Source organism: Chanodichthys erythropterus, chromosome 12 (genome assembly GCF_024489055.1).
Source record: "Chanodichthys erythropterus isolate Z2021 chromosome 12, ASM2448905v1, whole genome shotgun sequence".
NCBI lineage: Eukaryota > Metazoa > Chordata > Actinopteri > Cypriniformes > Xenocyprididae > Chanodichthys > Chanodichthys erythropterus.
In genome coordinates this window covers 4,938,170-4,961,338 of record NC_090232.1, presented here as the reverse complement: position 1 = coordinate 4,961,338, position 23,169 = coordinate 4,938,170, and the positions used below count along the sequence as shown (strand labels likewise).

The window sequence follows — 23,169 nt, the reverse complement described above, 5'->3', positions numbered from 1 at the left end:
TGTGTGTGTGTGTGTGTGTGTGTGTGTGTGTGTGTGACAGGAAAAACGTGTTAAAAGTATTCTGTCAACATCTGTTTTTTCCGTCATAATTTGGCTAGCGTTACATTATATGATCATGCTCTTATTTATGCAAATGCTTTTAAACCATTCAAGTGCAACAAGACAAACAAGAATGCGCTGTCTGTCAATGTCGTGTCTTGTGACACACACAAGACTCATGTGCATAGAAAGACGCGCCTGTATCGAGTTCTCTTTTGTGCTTGAACAAACAACACCGAAAGAATTATGCCAAAATGCCTGCTTTGTTGAGTATCCTCATAAGATCAGTCTTAAATGAGTTAAATAACATCTTAAATAAACTTAAAACGTTGTGAGAAAATGAAATGCACGTCAGATCCGCACCATGTTTGGCAGCGGCAGCTCTTAAAGTGATAGCAGCCTAATAAACCAGTTGCTGTGATGATGTCTGTCATTAATGTTCATCAAAAGTAACAGAGAAAATTGTAGCTTTAATAAGGATTAATCTAGATTAAATTTATAATTTACGCAGTGAAGACTGTAAAGTGTTTGATAAAGATATGTGTGTGTATATATGTATATACATAGGCTGTCTAACAAGGAATGCTGGTCTTGGATCAGTTTTCACTAACTAATGAATATGATTAAAGACAGGGGAATTACTCCACAATCTGACTATGAAGCTGTCAAAACATGGAGCCTGGAGGGCCAAATAATCCCTGAATGAATAGATATTGACATACAGGTAATGCTAGAAACCGTGATGCACTTCTCTCCTCTCCCCCGTTCATTTCATCTCTATACCTCTATCTTATTTCTGCAGGACGTGTTGTATAATGAGATCTGACAACAGGCTGCCATCTTTTCTAGCTGGACGCCACCACACAGACCCGTAATCAGAAGTGACACCCTTTTCTAAACACACCTGCCATTGAGGTCTTAATGAATATGTCCGTTCTTCAATTATATAGTCTTGATAAGCTGTCAGAGATGTGTGTGGCCACAAGGATCAGCACAGGAAATGCTCATGGGAATGAGATATGAATATATTTAGATTTACTGTCCAACTTTAGTTTTCTCCTTACACAAATGTTATATTTCAGGCCAAAAATCAAAGCTATTGTTCTTACAGTTAAACTGTAGTACATTTTTTTATGGAACCTAGAATTTGTTTTTAATCATATAAATATATATTTTACTACTACTACTTCTATTACTACCAAGTATTGTTATTATTACCACTGCTACTTCTATTTTATATTTTAAGTACCTATGAAAATGTATAAGTCATAGTCAAAGCCACTGACTATTAAAATAAAAATAAAATTCAAATATGTCTCTTTTCACACATCTATATATGTAAAATTTTAGACATGAAAATAGATAATGTCATATATCATGCATAGAAAAAATAATAATAAAATAAAATCAAATTGTAAAATGTAATAGATTTTCATGAGGAGACTTCAATATATTTTTAATTTTTTTATTTATTTATTTTAACACATTTGTATTATTGTTATTATTATATTTTAAGTACATTTTCATCAGGAACCTTTCTAAGTCAATCATAGCACTAGAAAATAAAATCAATAAAATAAAATAAAATAAAATAAAATAAAATAAAATAAAATAAAATAAAATAAAATAAAATAAAATAAAATAAAATAAAATAAAATAAAATAAAATAAAATAAAATAAAATAAAATAAAATAAAATAAAAAATAAAATAAAATAAAATAAAATAATGCAAACTTGAAGGAGATCCCTCATTAATTTATAATAAGCAATAATTTATAATTTTCTAGTAGAAACAATTTTGGTGTTGTGGTGGAAACTACTTACCGATGGTAAAAAAAAAAAATATGGACAGTACGCTAACCGTTGAGAGTTACACCTTACTTCCTAAGCACTAATTTTACAGTACGATGTTGAAATACAAGCAAAACGGCTACACATCCATCTTAACAGTGTTTACCACTCCAACGTGATGGAGAACAACAGGGAAATGGAGGGAAGGCGTTAAGCAACAGCAGTTTCTTCAAAGAATTAGAGTTGGCCACAGTACACGGCTGGTGGCCATTAGTTCGATTAAGCCCATTCCTCAGTGCTGGATGCTGTCCAGATATCTGGAGCTGGGTCCAGCGTTTTTGGCTGCCACTGACTCTGTGTCAGCATTTCTGCTGAAAAATGGCCGTGCTGCGCTCAAACTCTCCTAAACAAGGAAAGCGAGGCTCTATTTTCCATGTTTGATGAGCACTAACATTTATTAGTCACATCTATTATGCACAGAATGCCAGCAAGAACAAAGGGCTGGTAGGAGCAGTCAGGCGACACACACACGAGAGAGAATGGTAATTAAGAACGCTGCTAAAGTAGATGAGACATCAGCACTCGGAGAAAGCGAGACAGCGAGATGAGGAGGGGGCTTTCGCGTATCTGTCTGGCTGTTACTTTGTGGTTAATTGACCGTCTCTTTCCCGCTATCTTTCTCTCTTATTTGCTCTCTGACATGAAAATCGAGACGTGCGCACACACTTTAGCGATGGTTTCGATTCATAGGTCCAGGCGAGATGTTTCTCACACTTTCTTCTTTGATAAGACCCTGTGTGATCTACTCATACTGTCACATTAGTCCCTCTTGTCAGACATTGACTGATTTTACTCTGTGGTGACCCAACACAGTACCATGATTGCTTATCAAACAAAAATACCATTATGGGGACAGTTCACACAAAAATGAGAATTGTCATCAATTACTCACCCTCAAAACTAATCTACATAAAATGAAATAAAATATAGATAATAAAACTGTAGTACAATAAGAATCTATGATTTTATTATTTATTTACAAACTTTTATGTTGATGCAATTATACATCACTAGTATAAAATAAAAAAAAATTATGCTTGAAGGAGATCCCATATTAATTTATGATATTTGTATGAATTATGGAAAATAAAGTAAATATAGAAAAATAAAGTAAAGAAATAGAAAAAAAAATAAGAACACATTTGCCCAACCTGTATGACAACCTTACAAAAAGTTTAATGGTAATCATAGTTTCTGCCAAAATATAATACAGCATAAAAAAACACTGGATGGAAATGCCAAGATGCATATCAATTCAAAAAATGTGCATAAAATACATATGTGCTCAATTGAGGCGGATACATTTTTAAAATGACAATGACATCCCAGACAGAGGCGGCCTTTGTAATTCAGTGGCCCGTTTCAAAGAAACTTTGTCCCTTAGCTAAAATTAAATCATACTACAACCCACCAGTAGATGGCTGCAAATCGTCTTAATGAGTTATTCATTAAATCATTCAGTCAAATGATTTGTTCAAAATGACTGATTCATCAGGAACAAAGCAGAAGTGAGTCATTCATTAGAACGATTCGCAAACTGAAACTGTTGCTCAATGGTTCTGTTTGAAGCTATTTTCATTGGCAAAATAGAGGAAAAACAGAAAATTGTGTCTAAAGTCACTTATTAGCCTCTTAACTTATTGTTTATTGAATTGTTGTATGAAATCAATATCAGATTTGGAAATGTGCTGATATTCAGGAAAACAGCACTTTTGCGCTTGTGTGATATTGCTTATAAATATTAAAACAAGAACTTTAATTTAGACTTTTTTGTGCCATATCTTAATTTTTGGAAGCATTTTTATTAAATTTGGTGGCATTTTTGCCCCAAGCCCCAGTTAATTCCTGAAACTGGTGTGTGTGTGTGTGTGCTGCTGTGCTTCACAACTTTGGATAGAAATGGCTATTGTCATAAAACAAAACAAACAAACAAAAAACAAAAACTATAGTTTTAAGCAGTTTGAAGGACTTCAGTGCCATGTATTATGATTTTACAGTAGTATTACTGTAGTATATATTGTAATTTGTCAGAAACTAAGAATATCATGGTATATGTGGTGGTGTAATCTTGTATTAATGTAATTCTCACAGCAACATGTACAAGAATGAGTCTGTGAGTGTGATAGGATTGCAGCTCCTCTAAACTCAGTGGACAGCACAGTGCAAAGAAGATAATCTTGTGCGAATCGATGGTAGGACGAGAGCAAGAATGAACACGGTCCCCACGGACACTGCAACACTCACGCATAATTACCGCCAGACAACAAATCAATGGGCTCGGTCGTTGAGACCACTCAACCCGGACCAAAAACTCACCAGTGAGACGTACATTCCCTCTGTATACAGACTGTACAGCTACACAGTAAATCACAAATGACTTCACAGACCCGCCTGTCAATATTTCAGCTTGATTCAACTAAAAGGCCAAAGCGTTCGTTACCGACGTGCCTGGGTTTTGGTATGTTGCTTGTTCAAATCCGAAGCAAAATGTTGTATGCCTCTGATAACAGGTGCAACAAGTACTAAAACTTCCATTGATTTACTTTTACTAAGTGACTATCATGAGGTTTTTTTTGTTTTTGTTTTTTTTAAACAGTAGATATAGATAATCAGTCTGACTAATAATAATAATAATAATAATAATAAATACATTATATATTGTACAACAGTAGTATTATACAAGAACAGTAAAACACATCATATGTGTTGTAAATATTTAATAATACTAGTCAATATAGTAATATAAAATAATTAATAATAATATTTTCAAATATTAGTACTAAATATAATTGGTATTATTAATAATAAATTGATAAAATAAAATATATTCAAAATTAATAATGCACATAATATACATTATGGATATTTTAATAATATTAATAAGATATTAAACTATTAAACTCGAGATAATCAGTTTCACCGATAATAATAATGATAATAATAATAAAAAACATTATATATTGTACAACAGTAGTATTATACTACAACAGTAAAACACATCATATGTATTATAAATATTTAAATAATACTAGTCAATATAAGAATATAAAAAAGAATAATAATATTTCCAAATATTAGTACTAAATATTATTGGTATTAATAATTATAAATTGATATAAATAAAATATATTTGAAATTAGTATTGTGCACATTTATTATGAATATTTTATAATAATAATAATAATAATAATAAGATTTTAAACTATTAAACTCAAGATAATCAGTGATTTGCGATAAGCAGTTCGACCAATATTATTAATAAAAATAATAATAATATACATTAAATATTGTACAACAGTAGTATTATACTACAATAGTAAAACACCATCATATGTATTATAAATATTTAAAAATAATAGTCAATATAAGAATATAAAAATATTGAATAATCTTTCTAAATATTATTGGTATTAATAATAATAAATTAATCAAAATAAAATATAGCACATAATATAAATTATTATTTTATTATTAAAATATTAAAATAAATTAAAAATTTTTTAAAATGATTCTGCTACTAGTTATCAGATACATAATCGGTACTGGTAAAAAAAAAAAAAAAAAAAAAAAAAACAAAATTGCGCAATATTTGGCATTTTATTCATAAAAATATGTATGGACTGGTTCTCACCTGTCAGCCTTTGGAGGGGCGGCTCTTTGCTTGTTCACTTTCGCATAAAGGCCCTCTAGCTCGTCCTCATTGGGTGGCTCTCTGTTTGGGGCGGGGACAGAAGGCTGAGAGGGGTTATGGGTGGGAGTTCCAGGTGGATAGGGGGATTGACTGGAGGCAGGGGGTTCTCTGAAATTGCTGATGCGAGCATAGTTGGGATCCATGTCATCATCTTCGACTTCCGGGAAGATAACACGGTCAGGAGCAGGGCTGTTCCTTTCACTCCTGTGGGATTAAAAACATGCTCTTCAGAATATTCTTGGACACTGTAGAAATGAATAAGGGCACAAAAGTAAAAGCTTGGAGTGTTTGATGGAAAATAATGCATTAGATCCATCTTAATCTACAGATTTCAGGATCAAAAGTTGACATTAAGTTGCAGTAATCAGGTCAAATCGATCTGCAGCAGTCGGAAGGGTTAAACATCCAGATCCCAGTTCAGTAAACATATATAATTGAGTTTTAATTTTTTTTCCTTCATTAATCTCACATCTTTAATTACTGTATGAAGAGAACAACCAATTATACCAATAGAGTAATTAACATTCAGAACTGGTTTAATCAATTCTACAGCTTCACGGTGGTAAATGAGCATATTCTACTATTTTATCAATTAACTTTATAGGTTAAATTATACATGTTACATTACGGCCGACATACTTGGACAGAAACGTCTCCGGTTCACTCCTGTCCATCTCCTCTTCGCTCAAAGCGCCCAGTTGTTTAGCCTTAGATTTGGCTTTCTCCTCTTTGTTTTTCCTCCCAAACCTGTGTGAGGATTTGAAGCAAGCAAGGAGAGAGAGAAAGAAAGAGCACAGACACACAGAGAGAAAAGGGGAGGATGTGTTATGTTTTCATAATTGGTGACTCAACAGATTCCCTGCGCTTCCAAGTACCAAAGCAGAATTTGCTCCAGAAACTTTAATGATTGGTTCCCCATGTACCAGCCTGCAAACACAAACACACACGCCTGCAAAACCAAGCACATCAGTGTCCAATGCCCTGTAGTGATTTTTCTAGCCCATTTCCACGCCAAACCTTCAGAAACTCACTTATTCTTCTGCACTGATCTGAGGTCAGGCGGGGTCTCCATGCTGACAGGCAGATAAAGACAGAAGAGGAAAAGGTTATATCAAGAATAAAGCTAATAATGAGGGAGAGTGGGTGAGATGATCACACGGACTCAGGACAGTGACGCGGTAATGAAACATCAGTGTCAAGTATAAAAAGAAGAAGCTTTTGGTTCACTAACTGGGTGATCAATGTGAAAATCACGAAGAGTTGCTTAGTAATGATCATTGTTCTCCTTCAACAATAAAATACAAATAATCAAACGATATATAACCCAACAAGAATGATATTCATAACTAATTAATAACTAAATTAATAACTAAATAATTTTGTGATGTGTTAATCTCAAAAAGAAGCAATATTTCACAATAAAATCAAAAGAAAATAAAAAAGAAAATAATATTTTAGTTTTTTTTTTTTTTGCATTGTGATATTCTTTTCATGACATTTAAGCACATTTACATTCAATAAAATAAAACAAAACAAAATAAAATAAAATAAAATAAAATAAAATAAAATAAAATTTTCATTCCAGTAATATCAGTGTTTACAAACAGGAGTCTGGAAAATCCTACAGGGGCCTGTGATATATAAAACATAGAATTGTATTCAGAATATTCTATATTCTATTGCATAAATTAAATTAAGTTCAACAAATAATACCTTAATGCAAACTTACAATTTGTTATTATTATTTTTCATTACAGTAATGAGAATTAAATTGTTATGGCATTATCGAAGGCGACTAGTTCGGGGAGGAGAAAAAATGTGCTTACTTGTCATGCCACAAAGCAAAAAAATCTTAATGGTCCTAAAAATTGGCTTCATTATCATTATGCAAATAAAAGATCCACTTTTTTCTTTTGTTGTGAAAAATGACCTGAATATTTCTTGAGAGTTTTCATGAGATTCACTCTGATAAACATACATTTGAATAACAATAATAACTGCACAACATCTATCAACAATTGAGAATTCAATTACATTTCCACAAACACACACTCTAGTCAAGAATAATCACAAACCTCCACTCCCAAGATTCCTAAATCTCTTTTTAATTTGACACAGATATCGCCCGAGGCTTCAGTTTACTGACATAACGTACATGCATGTTTGCTGAAGATAAGCCGTGACTACATGATCCAAACACTGGCCCACGAGCAAATCAACGGTCCAGTTGGATCCAGCATCCCCTCGCCGTGTCTCCTGTGCGTTATGCCTCAATAGTACTCCATTTCCCAGCCCCACACACACACTAATGACTGTATTTATCTCATTAGGCTGGAGCGATCTAATACCGGCAGCTGGCATGCTAGCTCTGCCTTGCCCTTAAGCACTCTCATTAAAACCAGAGGGAGTCATGGCCTGAATATCAATGTGCCGCAGTCTTGCTCAATCCGTGTGAGAGCAGCGGTGGTCATCACGCAACAGAGCTCGCACAACTCTACTTGATTATTGGCCACTCAACATTTTTCATTGTGAACATAATACAGTACAGAGTGACTTGAAAACTGACTATGTTAACTATAGTTTCCACAGTTAGGCGATTGCTACTATTGCAAAAGCATAATAATTAATATGGGATCTCAATTTTTGTAATGGAAGTACTCTATGCCACCGTCAAGTGCACCTCTTACTTACAACTTAAGTCACGCATTCAAGTCTGAAACTATTAAAGCCCATTTTCATCACACAAGAAAAAAAAATCATGTTTTGGTAAATCATAAATATGACATAAAAAGTCAAAATTAGGACATACTAACCCTTAAGTATGAGGTAAAAAGTAAAAAATTACATAAAGCAAATTATGACAAAACGGCGAAATTATGATACAAATCCATAAGTATGAAATAAAAAGTTGAAATTGACGCGTCAAAATTGGCTTAAAAAGTCAATTATGACACAAGTCATACTTATGACAAATGCCACAATAACTATGACATAAAAAGTTGAAAATCGAAATGAAACCAAGTCATAATTATGAAAAAAGTGACATACTAACTCATAAGTATGAGATAATATGTTAAATTTGACATATTAAGTCATAATTATGAGATAAAAAATTGACATAAAAAGCAAATTATGACGTCATAATTACAAATGACAATTTAAAAAACAAAACAGCAAAATTATCATACTAATCCATAAGTATGAGATAAAAAGTTGAAATTGACGCGTCAAAATTGGCTTAAAAAGTGAACTGACACAAGTCATAATTATGACAAATGACAAAATTTTGACATACTAACCCATAAGTATGATATAAAGAGGTTAAATTTACATACTGTCATAATTATGACAAAACTGACATACTAACTCATAAGTATGAGATACAAAGTTAAATTTGACATACTACCCCATAAATATGAGAAAAAAAAAAGTCAAAATTGATATACTAAGTCATAATTATGAGATAAAAAAATTGACATAAAAAGCGAATTATGACGTCATAATTACAAATGTCAAATTAAAAGACAAAACAGCAAAATTATGATACTAATCCGTAAGTATGAGATAAAAAGTTGAAATTGACGTCAAAATTGGCATAAAAAGTGAATTGACAAGTCATAATTATGACAAATGACAAAATTATGACATACTATCTCATAAGTATGAGATACAAAGTTATAATTGACATATTAAGCCTTAATTATGAGATAAAATGTTGAAAATGACATACTAAGTCTTAACTATGAGAGAAAAAGTTGAAATTGACATAAAAGCACATTAAGACAGTCATAATTATGACAAAATCAAAAATTATGACATATTAACTCACACGTATGATACAAAGTTGAAACTGACATTCTAAGTCAGAATTATGACAAAGTCAAAATCATGATAAAATTGTAACTTTTTCCCATAATTATGAAATCACATAATCTCATAATTATTACTCAGTATGTCAATTTTAACCTTTTACCTCAAAATTATGACTCTTCTCATATTTTTGACTATGTATGTCTTCATTACAATTTTTTAATCTCATAATTATGATTTACCAAAACATTACTTTGTTTTTTATGTGGTGGAAATGAGCTTCCATATGAAACAAAATACAGAAGCAGCCAAAGAAAATAAATACATTAAAAAATTCTGTTGTTCCAGTGGATAAGCATACATGAATACATGTGCATCATTGTTACACAAGTTAAAGGATTATTTATGCATGGTATTGAAAATATGCCTTCATTTGCATAAACATATAAAACATAAATTAATATTATTGAAATTCCACAATGAAATAAAGAAGAACTTATTCACTACCATACACTGCAGAGCTGCTTTCGGGCATCTTTCCTGTGGACATGCCCCTTCCTAACCTTGCCTAAACTAAACCTAAATGGCACATACAAACAATTATAGTGGCTACTTTACATGTTATATCTGTCGGTTCTTGGCCATAATAAGCTGCAAATAGGACCAGAATTCATGCTGACAGTCAAGTCTGGTTGAGAGAGACTAAGCCAAGCTAAGCACTAGGTTTCGCAACACTAGTTTGCAATTCAGCCCGTGTTTCTTGAAAACCCAGCTGATGGCTCAATCTACCTGAGGCCTGAAGCATTCAGGTGGATTTGATTGTCGTATAGTAAATGCGAAACATGCCCTTGGAAGCTGATTACACTTGGAAGAGTTGTCAGCATAAGGTTGAGGTATGTAGCCCAAGGTAGCATACTAACAGTTTAATACGGTCTAAATTGAGTTTGCAAAGTGAATTAGCATCACTTCGGTTGTTAACCTGAGATTAAGATGGTCTATGTAGCTCTTGGGAGACTTAAAATTCAGGTGGTGGAAATTACAAGCTAACATTAAGGGCGAAGACAGTGTGAAATGAGACAAAATGACATGAATGTTGATGAGAATCGTGTGCATGCGCTGTAATTACAAATCTAAAACCCAATTATGTCGTAATATAACAATACTGAAGCTGTCTTCGAGAAGAGCCTTTTCTCCAGCTCTGTGCTGGCAGCTCTCGGTTTATCGATTGACTCGAGTTTACTGAGTGTTGCAATTTATCAGTCTAAACCGGAGGCTCATATTTTAGCAGACAAAAACCTCAATTTTCACACAGACAGACAGGCTGATCCATGGGAACTGGGGACGTACTGCTAAGCTGATCATTATGTTTGCATATATTAATGCCTGTTTCTCCACCTTCTGGTTTTTAAGGATCTTTCTAATTAGGTAAAACTGTCAGGAGCGGATCTGCCTCTCTCTTTCAAGATCCCCGGTCTCTGGTTCCTGTTTAATAAATGTTTTTAAGAGTGTTTCTTTTTTGTTAGCCAACTTGAGAGTTTTTTTCTACGATAAATTTTTCCACACATTCATTACCAGTGGTGCCACAAGATCTCACGAGATTAAAATGTGACGAGAGGCGAAAAGCTGCCCTGTGATATTGCCATGATGCAGTGTGAGGGTAAAATTATGATAGAATATGCCACAGCTACGTTCACATTATTCCACCACTGTTGTTTTGCTTTTTATAGAAATAAAAAACATTTAATTTAGTTGGATAATGGTCGCTTCAATCCCATCCAGCTCATCCAACACGAGCTGCAGAGTTCTATGTATTGCAGCAGGAATCAGAGTTCACTGATCACGTGACGAGAGTAAGTGACGAGATGACTGACAAGACCAGGCAGAGGATTCGTTGCACAACAGAGCCTAAGCCTCTGACAAATGTCTTATCTTGTAGAATTTGCACTCAGCATCGCCGCTGCCTATTAACAGAGTATGCACGGTCGCGCATTCAAACGCGATTTCAATAGCCTGCATTTTGAAAGTGGCTCTCAATATGAAAGAAATCTAAGGCTGGGATGTGTAGTTGTAACCATCTCTTAGCTCTGAATCATGCTTGAAGAAAATGTTGTACTCTGTTTGCAATCTGAATATTGAGAGAGTACTTTGATTATGGTTGCACTTATTGTTTGCATTTAATAAGACTAAGAGAAAACTGTTATTCACTGTTTTTATTTCTATGATCAATCTGTGGAAAGGAGTTCAGTTAGTAGGTCAAAAGTTCTAGAAGCTCATCAATCATGTACAGTTCTGAAGTCTCAAGAGACTCTCATGAAATCATACAGGAGAGAAGCCAGTCAGTTGAGTTTGTGGAAAAATCTTTTGAGTATTGTTGTCTTTTACTGCATATGATCATTCAAACTCAGAAAGTAGAACTGAAATCTATGGAAGAGGATTAGGGCCAAGCAATAATAAAAAAATAAAACCATCTCGAGATTAAAGTTGTTAAATTTCGAGAAAAAAAACTTGTTACATTTCAAGAAAAAAGTCGAGATAAAATGTTGAGAATAAAGTCATTAAATTATGAGAAAAACTTTGTTAAATAATGAGAACAAATTCGTTAAATTATGAGAAAAATGTTGTTGAATTTCTAAAGAAAAAAGTCGATAAAATGTTGAGAATAAAGTCATTAAATTATGAGAAAAAACTTGTTAAATTTCAAGAAAAAAGTCGAAATAAAATATTGAGAATAAACTCATTAAATTATGAGAAAAAAACTTGTTACATTCCAAGAAAAAAATCGAGATAAAATGTTGAGAATAAAGTCATTAAAATACGATAAAAAAGACGTTAAATTATGAGAACAAATTCGAAATTTAACGACATTTTTCTCATAATTTAACTAATTTGTTCTCGTAATTTAACATCTTTTTTCTCGTAATTTAATGAGTTTTTTCTCAACATTTTATCTCGACTTTTTTCTTGAAATTTAACAACTTTTTATCGTAATTTAATGACTTTATTCTCAACATTTTATCTCGACTTTTTTCTTTAGAAATTCAACGTCATTTTTCTCATAAATTAACGAATTTGTTCTCGTAATTTAACAAAGTTTTTCTCGTAATTTAATGACTTTATTCTCAACATTTTATCTCGACTTTTTTCTTGAAATGTAACGAGTTTTTTTCTCATAATTTAATGAGTTTATTCTCAATATTTTATTTAGACTTTTTTCTTGAAATTTAACGAGTTTTTTCTCATAATTTAATGACTTTATTCTCAACATTTTATCGACTTTTTTCTTTAGAAATTCAACAACATTTTTCTCATAATTTAACGAATTTGTTCTCGTTATTTAACAAAGTTTTTCTCATAATTTAATGACTTTATTCTCAACATTTTATCTCGACTTTTTTCTTGAAATGTAACGAGTTTTTTCTCGTAATTTAACGAGTTTATTCTCAACATTTTATTTCGAATTATTTCTCGAAATTTAACGAGTTTTTTCTCGAAATTTAACATCTTTAATCTCTAGATGGTTTTATTTTTTTATTATTGCTTGGCCCTAATCCTCTTCCGTAGAAATGACATTCATTACAAGACGATTAGTTCAAACATTTCAAATGCCCCTGTAGATGCCCGTCATTGAGGATTTCTTAAGAATACTGTGTAAAAATCTTGTCTCATCTCATGAACTCAATCTTGTGTCTCGTCTCGTGAGCTAACTATCTCGTCACACCCCTATTCATTACCGTTCAAAAGTTTGGGGCCAGTACAATTTTTTTATATTTACAAAAACTTTCTTATGCTCTCCAAGACTGAATTTATTTTATCAAAAATACAGGGAAAAAACAATCTTGTGAAATATTATTACAATTTAAAGTATCTGTTTTCTATTTAAAAATGTTTAAAATGTAATTTATTCCTGTGATGCAAAGCAAAAATTTTCAGCATCATTACTCCAGTCTTCAGTGTCACATGATCCTTCAGAAATCGTTCTAATATGCTGCTCAAAAGAAACATTTCTTATTATGATCAATGCTGAAAACAGTTGTGCTGCTTAATATTTTTGTTGAAATCATAATACCGTTTGTTTAAGGATTCTTTGATAAATAGAAAGAACAGCCTTTATTTAAAATAGAACTATTTTATAACATTTTCATTTTGTAACATTACTTTATTTTGATCAATTTTAAGGCATCCTTGCTGAAAAAAAGCAGTAGTTAAAAAAAACTAAACCCCAAAATGTTGAACAGTAGTGTTTTTTTTTTTCTTTATAATGGCTCTTCACAACCACAATTGAACCCATTTATATATTTCTGAGGGTAATGAAATGAATCAAAACGGTTCAACGGCAACAAAAGTGATCAGACTTAAAATTTTCACATGGAGAATGATAAAACGAGAGACAAAAATACCACAGGATCCTCCTAGCAACTCCCACCAAAAACCCTGAACACCCTAGACACTCCCTAAAACAAACAAATAAATTTAAGATCCATTTAGGACACCATTTAGACAAGTGCCAAGTAACAAACTCCAAGAAAACCCAATCAACTGGCTAACAAAAGCCTCTAAACTACCATCTTTTGGTTGGTAGAAAAACTAGTACCACCACAAAATGCAATATTTCAATGTGAATATACTAGTATGAGAAAAAAACATTTCCCATCAATGCTCAGATACGACTTCATTAAGTGACTTTTAGGTGATAATCAAGGACAAACTGAATGCAACCGAGATATGAACAAGGACAACTGAAGGAAAAGGAAACAATAAATGAGTTACAGTGAGAAAAGAGGTTTGACGGATTAAACGCAGTAACTATAATTAGTCTCAAAATCTCAAAAACACACTAAAAGGGGATTATCAAACTAATTCCAAAGCAGTGAAAGTCTGACTGATTAAGTAAAGCTATATTTCAAATGCTCTTGCATCATTAGCAGTAACAGAGATCAAAAGAGAAAAAAAGGCTACTAGCTAAACAGAAATATAAAGCATGACACATTTAATACTGAACCAGGATTACAGTCACAATCTCTGAATTAATTATTAGATCTGGCAACAGAAAATTACTGTGGTAAACAATGTAAAAATTCCATACTACACTTGCTTTTTTAAGTTTTATCATTATGCATCATCACTTTCCTCAGTACTTAGTTACACTAAATTGTTAATGTTTTCCTCAAATATAAACGTTTAAATGTGAGTTATATCACATGGAGCTACTGTACAATTACAAGAAATGCTTTAAGAAGTTCAGTGAAATAGAGCTATTGCAATGATAGTGTATTCTACTTTATAAACCAAATGTTGACACTAATTGGATGAATCACACTCTCTTTATCATCTTCAACTAGTGCAGAAAACCAATATGTTCAGACATTGCACTAATGATGCAGATTTATCAAAACAGTTAAAAGTTGTCAAATATTTTTTCCACCAGTGTCAGTGAGGTGAGAAGCACATTCTGTGGCACAAATCTTGTCCTTCTGGCGTTAAACATTTAAAATCATGTGAGCGTAATGTTTTACACAGTTGACCAAACTGTAATATCTTGCTAGTTTTGAGTGGCATGTGTCCAAGCTGCAGATGGCGTCTTCCATAAAGCGCACATCAATCAAAACAGCCACCGATCAACCGTAAGAATGACACTTTGACTGTCTGTTTGACAGCATGCATCTGTCACTCCCCGCAAGACTGGAGCAAGATCTCTTTATCTAATATTCAGATAGATGATGTTTATGGACTTCTCACCATATGATATCCATCTGAAAACATTCATTTTTGCCCACGGTGTGAAAAAAAGCCCTATTATGCTTTTTTCAAATATTACCTTTCATGCAATGTGTTATATAGTGGTTTGTGAATGAAAAGGGGTCTGGAAAGATCAAAGCACATGACAAATAAAGATATTGGCTCCTAAAACTCTGAACTGCCAAAACAAGTTGTCAGTAATTCCATTGCAATTCCAATTCTTCCATTCCATTCCAATTCCAAAGCCGCCTCTCATACGGAATAGTGCGCGACACTGAACTGAGTTCTCTTCTGCGTCTTTTTGCACTTGAACGGACAAATAAACTCAAAAATGTCAAAATATCCTCATAAACACAGTCGGTTATGTCTTAAGTGAACGTAAACAGTTGACAAAGAAAATGCATGTGTAACAGTATATTGGATCCGTGCAGCCTTTAAAGTGACAGCAGCCTAATATTCCTACTCCTATTAGAAAGCTTCTGGAGCTGAAATTCAGATAATGGGTGTTTGGTTTCAGACACATGCTGTAAGCAGTAGACCAATCACAACAGAGTAGACCATATGACTAATCAGAGCAGAGGAGGCTTGTGGAAAGACAGAGCCTGTGTATTTTGTGTATTTCGCAGAGACCGAATCTTCAAACTAACCATTATCAGGCTCCTTAAAAAATGAGGTGAGGTGCAATGCATATTATGAGAAAATTAAAGTGTTTTTTGACCTTGGATGCATGTAAACCTTTTGTAGGAGATCAAAATTAGGAACCTTTAAAATAGATACTGAGCCTTGCCATTTTTTGACTTGCATAGTAACGGCCTGGCAACCATTAGCACTCTATGTCATGGTGAATTTAGAACCATTTTATAACTTTCTACAATAATCTGCCTAAGAAAAAAGACAAAAAAGTTGAAACTGCCACCCATGCTTTTCCTCTATACTTGAGCGTGTTGAATCTCCATGAGGGGATTTTCTTTATGCAGCACTTGCTAATATAAAAAAGGCGTGAAAGTAAAGGTTAATGTGATTTGACCACTTCCAGGCCAGGCGTGTCTCTGATGGGAAAGAGGCTGTTAACCTTTACCGTCAGAGCAGCGTTCCCTGAGCCCGGGTCTGCTGGAGAGAAGTCCATCAATCACAGAGCTGTCTCATAACGCCGTTCACAATGTGCGTGTGCAGGAGATGGAAGACGAGGAGCATGTGTCATGGGATACTGCTTGTGGTTTCCAGACTAAACCTTGACAGACTCAATACAAGCGTACGCTTAACACTAGAAGTCCCAGAGAGCAGCCATTTGGCTTTTCTACCTATAAAACCCGCAGGACAGCCGATGGGCTGGAAGTCTTTAGGCTAATATCCTTAATCAGCTGTGAACAGTTGCTTTTGTTATGTAAACAATGTGGGGCCATGCTGAGCCACTTCAAGGAAACTTGTGTTTCACTTTGCCATCTTAGGGAGAAATCAACACACATGTTTTTTTTACTTTGTTGCTGAGATCTATTGATAAAAATAGTACAAAATAAAATAAAGAAACCAACCATTTGTACACATATTTACAAATAATATTAAAAAGTGAGTGAGTACATTCCAGCAATCACTCACAATCCTGGCACTGCCTGGCAATATATTATAAATACATTCATTATATATTAATCTTATATTTGAAATACATCATAAGTCCATTTTTAAAAGTGTTTGAAAGATGGTTTCAAGTGTACTACAAGTGGTAACTTAAAACATTTTTCTATACAGAGATAGTATGTTAAAAGCACATTTTAGTTCAAATTCATGGTGTCTCAAAATAGCTTAGTTGAGTACACTTAGATGTTCTTAAGATTATCTTAAGAAGTACTAAAGAAGAGCTTTTAGTACAAAATAAGTGCACAGAAATAGAGCACTGGACATTATGGAAGTGTAAAAGTGTACTAAAATAAAGTGTATTTTACGGCACTTTTTTTTTCACCTGGGTAGACACTCCAACACTTTCCGTTTGCATTAAGATTATTTTTATTACCACACTGGCAGATCATTTTACTTAAGTAAAATGCACTTAATTTAGATCCCCCCAGGAAACAAGACTAAATATCATATATAATTTTCTCATATAGAAAATCCATCTTGATTTAAGATTTTTTTTTTTTAATTTACTTAAAATAGGATAAAAAAAATACTTAGTATGAAAAGCATTTTTGCAGTGTGAATGAGTGAGTTAACTTTTTAAACATCACTTGCACTCCCTCATTTCAGGGTTAACATACTCAGAGTTTTCACTTAACTTCCTTTCTGAAACCGGCCCATGGTCAATCAAGTTCTCTGCTTTTAGCAGCCCTCCCTCCCCCACACATACAAACAAGCCACCAGCAACCATTCACACACACACCCCCAACCCCCCTGCAGATTGCTCAGGTAATGACCATATTTACACATGAATTGATGCTAATGATAGCCAAAAGACTAGCCAGTTAGCATCCACTTGGCTAAAGGAGGGTTACAAATCTCTGGGACTTCTAGTGTTAAACGGACACTCTCACTGCGTGTCTAATACACAAATGAACGCGCACAGTAATTCAGTAAGTCGTTTTTACATATCCTTGCCATTTATATTCACAAAACACAACTATATTATTTAGTAGTGCATATTTATTATCTTTAATAATGTCAAATATTACATTTTTAAATACATAATTAGGAGCTGAAACCCTGTTGCAATTGTTAGAATTTCCGATTGGCATTCTCCCCTAAAAGTGATCGACGGGCAGATCAAACCGTAAGTCGCGCCCCAATCGGCCTGATAAGGGGGGCTACAGAGATCAAAAGTACATAATGGCTCATAACTTCTAAACCATTTGTCGCAGACTCAAGTGTCTTGTATTGTTGGAATCCTTCGCTCAAGGTAAACAAAATCAGATTCGATTGCTACCCTGGCACCCTTGTGAAATTTTCCGGTACTTGACTTGACATGGGCGTGGCCACATTTACTAAAACGGCTATGCCTCTCGGACTGAGATAATTTCACCAAATTTGGTACACCTATGTATGGGCTCGGTCTGTGGTCGTATGAAAAAGAAAGTGTAGACTGGCCACTTGGTGGTGCTATAAAATTAAAAAAACGGCTATAGCTACGCAAAAGTCAGTCCGATTGACTTGAAAACTGGCATGTGGTGTCTTTGCCCAAAGTGCCTTTGTGTTTTTCACACGTGTAAAGGATTGTATATCACACGATTTTTTGCATACGCCAAAGACATTCATACCATATGGTAGAACTCCTCAATCTGAGCATCTTTGCCTCTAGGACCACCACTGTCAATCGAATTGTTTGTTAAATATTGGAGATTTTTCAAAAACCTACTTTTGAGAACTAGTCCTATGTTTTTGGCTCAACCTCAATAAAACCACCGTGTTGCACAATTCTCTGGACTCTCTATCTTTTATAGAGATACATATACATATATTTCCTATGGTAAATAGTCTGTACTGGCTGTAAATGTTTTTGTTTTTTTTCATCTATGATTGAGACGGTAACAGGCTTGCTAAATAAAACATAATATCTTTTTATGCATGTGCTTAAAGGCCTTAAAGCATTTGAACCCTGATAATTGCTGCTCGCAGCGATATTTAAACTACAGTAGTCAACATTTGAAGTGGATCAAAAAAGTTCAAAGCTGTCCTAAGAAGAAGGTTTTAGGTCTTTGATGAAAGATTTTGATCTACTTCATCATGTAATATATTATAAAATGGAACACAAAAGGAGTTATTTATAGCTGAATGTGTAGAATATTGCACCCATAAAAATAGAAAAAGCTCAATATAATATAATATAATATAATATAATATAATATAATATAATATAATATAATATAATATAATATAATATAATATAATATAATATAATATAATATAATATAATATAATAAATCTGTCTTTTTGTGTTCTATGTAAGATTATATAACTAAATATCCAAGTTGCATACTTATTATTAATCATCAGTGAATAATGACCACTGTCAAACAAGATTTTCAAGGCAAAATTATTAGTGAATAAGTCTGTTAGTCACAGCAAGCTATATGATAAGTTCAGAAGACTTGGAATAGAGTGCATGAGTCATACGGACTAATTTTAGGATGCTTTTATGGTGCTTTCCCGGCCCTTGACAGCACCTGGTCCCCATCTTATAAACCTAAATATGAACAGAACGCCTGTCATAATTTTACAAAAGATATTCTTTATATAAAGTGACTGAGTTTCGTCTTAAACTGCCATCTTGAGTTGTTATAATACACACAGGCTTTAATACCTCTCGTAGACAATTTCCTTGCTTTCAAAAAAGTTTGAGAGACATTCTCCGTGTCATGACTTGTGAAGTTCGAAGACACAGATGAACCTACGAATGAACCTTCACAAACAAACATGTAGAGGAGGGCCTGCCACGAGCGATTAAGTATGCACAAACTCATTAATATTCATAAGTCGGAGAGCCTTCTCTGCTAATATGAATATGTGTATTTAGTTCACAACGCCTGACTGACAGAACACATCGGCATGAATAAATGAGGAAATCACAGCAGAATGGGGTTCAATTTTAGAAACAGATTTCAGTAATTAGCCTCTCACGGGCTGCACTGAGCGATTGTGTTAACAGCTTCATATGTTCCCGCTCAGACGGCAAATAAAACATGATGTGTCCATCTCGCACCCCGCTGAAGCATGCGTGCCATGCAGCTATAATTCTAGACAATAACACAGATATGGAATCCATTATAAGCATCACTGTATGATTATATGTGCACCAACTGTTGTTTATGTGTGTGCAAAGGCAGATAAACATACTAACTACTTTTCACACACATCATTTGTCTGTAAATCAGCTCTTAAAACCAAATTAACCTATTTATATATTTCTGTGAGGGTAATCAACTACTGTTGCATGAAAAAGATTAACAGACTTGTAAAAACATGACAGACGAAAAAAGCAACTGCCTTAGCAAATACTAGAAGGGTTGTCAAGCCAAATTCAACCTCATGACGATGCAAACACCGCTAAAACTTTCTTCAGAAAATGTAAAATCAAGTATTTGTTAAAGAGATGGTTCACCCCAAAATGAAAATTCTGTCATTAATTAGATTTTGATTACCACAACTGATGTGTGAGTTGATGAATGTTTATATATGAATAAAAGCTTAAATTGAAACTGTTCATCATATAAAGCAATAAAGTCTCTTCAGATTCAAATTCGGACTAAAATGCTTGATTCATATTGATTCGTTTTACGATCTCTTTATGAACTTTTTGAAGCATCAAAGTGTAAATTGGAGGGACAGAAATTGCTCAGATTTCATCAAAAAGATCTTCATTTGTGTTCGGAAGATGAATGAAAGTCATACTGGTTTGGAAAGACATGAGGGTGAGTAATTAGAGGCACAATATGTAATTTTCACCACTAGAGGTCGCTTATTGAAAAGGCGTAGCTTGATGACGCCTTCATTTCGTGGAATCATGTCTTCACAGCTGGTGGAAAAGAATCCGACGGGAATGATCATGAAAAATCATGTTCATGGATGAGCTAAAGCCGTTGGAGCGATTGCTAATGAGAGACAAGCGCGACACACATCTCAAGAGCAGCGGAGCATTATTTTGCCGCAGTCACCGCTTCCGCTTCTTCCGGTCAAGTGTATGTGGGGTAGCGCAATGCTGTTTTATCATTAGACACATTTGTGTATTGAAAGTTGTTATAATGCTATTCTGCGTTCGCTCAGCAGATACTATGAGACACTTGTTGCACACTACAGTAAGCTAGATCAACATTAGGTACGGTAAAACATGGTATTCGCAGTAAATCAAGAAAACAAGATTTAAACAAACTTTACTGTGTTGAGTTATATAACATGATTAATTTCTGTCGATGAATGTATCTAAACAGTTGCTCACTTGTCTAATAAAACACAATATATATGAAAGCGTCTTTGGTATTTTCATGGTTTCTACAAAATAAAACCAGAAATCGAGGGTAACGCGAGCATGATGTCATTGATAGGCGACGCACGGACACGGTCTGTGACCTGGTTAAAATTGCTTATTTCTCTGGATTTAAACATTCTTGGAAACATTTAGAAAAGTACACAAGTCAACAAAATATATAACATTGTTTTTAGTGGTTTTTGGATATTTTAGTACAAAAATCTTACATATTGTGCCTTTAATGACAGAATTTTTTGGCAAACTATCCCTTTAAAATATTACAGCACTTTAGAAATGTAAAGACCAATTTTCATTAGATTGTCAGTCACTAATGCTTGTTTTCACAAAGCAGTAAGTATTAGCTGTTTTATAGGCCGTGTAGCTCTAAGTCACTGTAATTGAAGCCAGTTGAATGTTTCTCTACGGAGCCGTAAAAGACTGTGAACGGCAAAGCTGCCATTACTGTACAGAATCTCAAACCCGAATGATGTTTCCGGCAAGAATCAAAAGCAAACATTCATAATTGCACAACTTTTGCAAAAAACCTACAACTTTAAAAACACAAAACTGTAAGAGCATCACAAACTCAAGTACATTCAAAAACATGTCAAGAGCACAGCAGGAGAGCTTTGAGTTTCTTTAAAATCACCCAGGGATTAAACAGAGCCAAATGCTAAATTTAAGTAAATTAAAGAATCATCTCCATTTCAGATTACTGTCAAAGCCATCTGCTCACTCATAAACAAACACTATGAGCGTGTTTATAGCCGAACTAGTATGTGTCTAACTGCTGTTGGCTTAGGAACGTAAAATGAGGGTTGGTGTGTAATCTCACTGTGTGACACGACTCTTGTTTGATGCATTCTGGGTAGAAGAAGTACAGGCGTGCTAATTGGCTTGATGCCGCGTTGGATTTGTAGGTTCAGATTTGGAACGTTACACAGAATTGAGGTGGACGGATTGGGAAGCAGCAGACGTGAGTGTGGGTTAGTATGACACACCAGAGAATAGTGTCAAAATTTGTGTTCAATGTAAAAAAAAAAAAAAAAAAAAAAAAAAAAAAACCACCACATAAGAGGGTTTATATATATATATATATATATATATATATATATATATATATATATATATATATACACACACATACACAGCGATCAGGCATAACATTATCACCACCTTCCTAATATTGTGTTGGTCCCCTTTTGCTGCTAAAACAGCACTGATCCATCAAGTCATGGACTCATCTAGACCCCTGAAGGTGTGCTGTGGTATCTGACACCAAGATGTTTGCAGCAGATCCTTTAAGTCCTGTAAGTTGCGAGGTGGAGCCTCCATGGATCGGACTTGTTTGTTCAGCACGTCCCACAGATGCTCGATTGGATTGAGATCTGGAGAATTTGGAGGCCAAGTCAACACCTCAAACTCGTTGTTGTGCTCCTCAAACTATTCCTGAACCACTTTTGCTTTGGGGCAGGAGCATTATCCTGCTGAAAGAGGCCACAGCCACCAGGGAATACCTTTTCCATGAAAGAGTGTACATGGTGCTTAGGTAGGTGGTACGTGTCAAAGTAACATCCACATGGATGGCAGGACCCAAGGTTTCCCAGCAGAACATTGCCCAAAGCATCACACTGCCTCCACCGGCTTGCCTTCTTCCCATAGTGCATCCTGGTGCCATGTGTTCCCCAGGTAAGAGACGCATCCGGTCATCCACATGATTCATCAGACCAGGCCACCTTCTTCCATTGCTCCGTCGTCCAGTTCTGATGCTCACGTGTCCACTGTTGGCTCTTTCGGTGGTGGACAGGGGTCAGCATGGTCACTCTGACTGGTCTGCGGCTATGCAGCTCCATACGCAACAAACCCCACAAGAGCTGCAGTTTTGGAGATGCTCTGACCCAGTCGTCTAGCCATCACAATTTGGCCCTCGTCAAACTTGCTCAAATCCTTACGTTTACCCATTTTTTCCTGCTTCGAACACATCAACTTTGAGGACAAAATGTTCACTTGCTGCCTAATATATCCACCCACTAACAGGTGCTGTGATGAAGAGATAATCAGTGTTATTCACTTCACCTGTCAGTGCTCATAA

General features: G+C 34.3%; 1 protein-coding gene across 4 annotated transcripts in view; it reads right to left on the bottom strand.

The window, feature by feature from the left end:
* The window catches only part of pard3ba (par-3 family cell polarity regulator beta a), a 177,472-nt gene that overhangs the window by 33,977 nt on the left and 120,326 nt on the right, over nucleotides 1-23,169 (bottom strand). For 2 of the 4 annotated variants that reach the window (XM_067405388.1, XM_067405389.1), the window contains 3 exons: nucleotides 6,613-6,654; nucleotides 6,221-6,328; nucleotides 5,522-5,785 (listed from right to left, as the gene is read on the bottom strand). In XM_067405388.1, coding sequence (XP_067261489.1) covers nucleotides 5,522-5,785; nucleotides 6,221-6,328; nucleotides 6,613-6,654 — 414 coding nt within the window. The remainder of the gene's footprint in view (nucleotides 1-5,521; nucleotides 5,786-6,220; nucleotides 6,329-6,612; nucleotides 6,655-23,169) is intronic. The other 2 variants (XM_067405390.1, XM_067405391.1) reach the window with 1 other exon arrangement.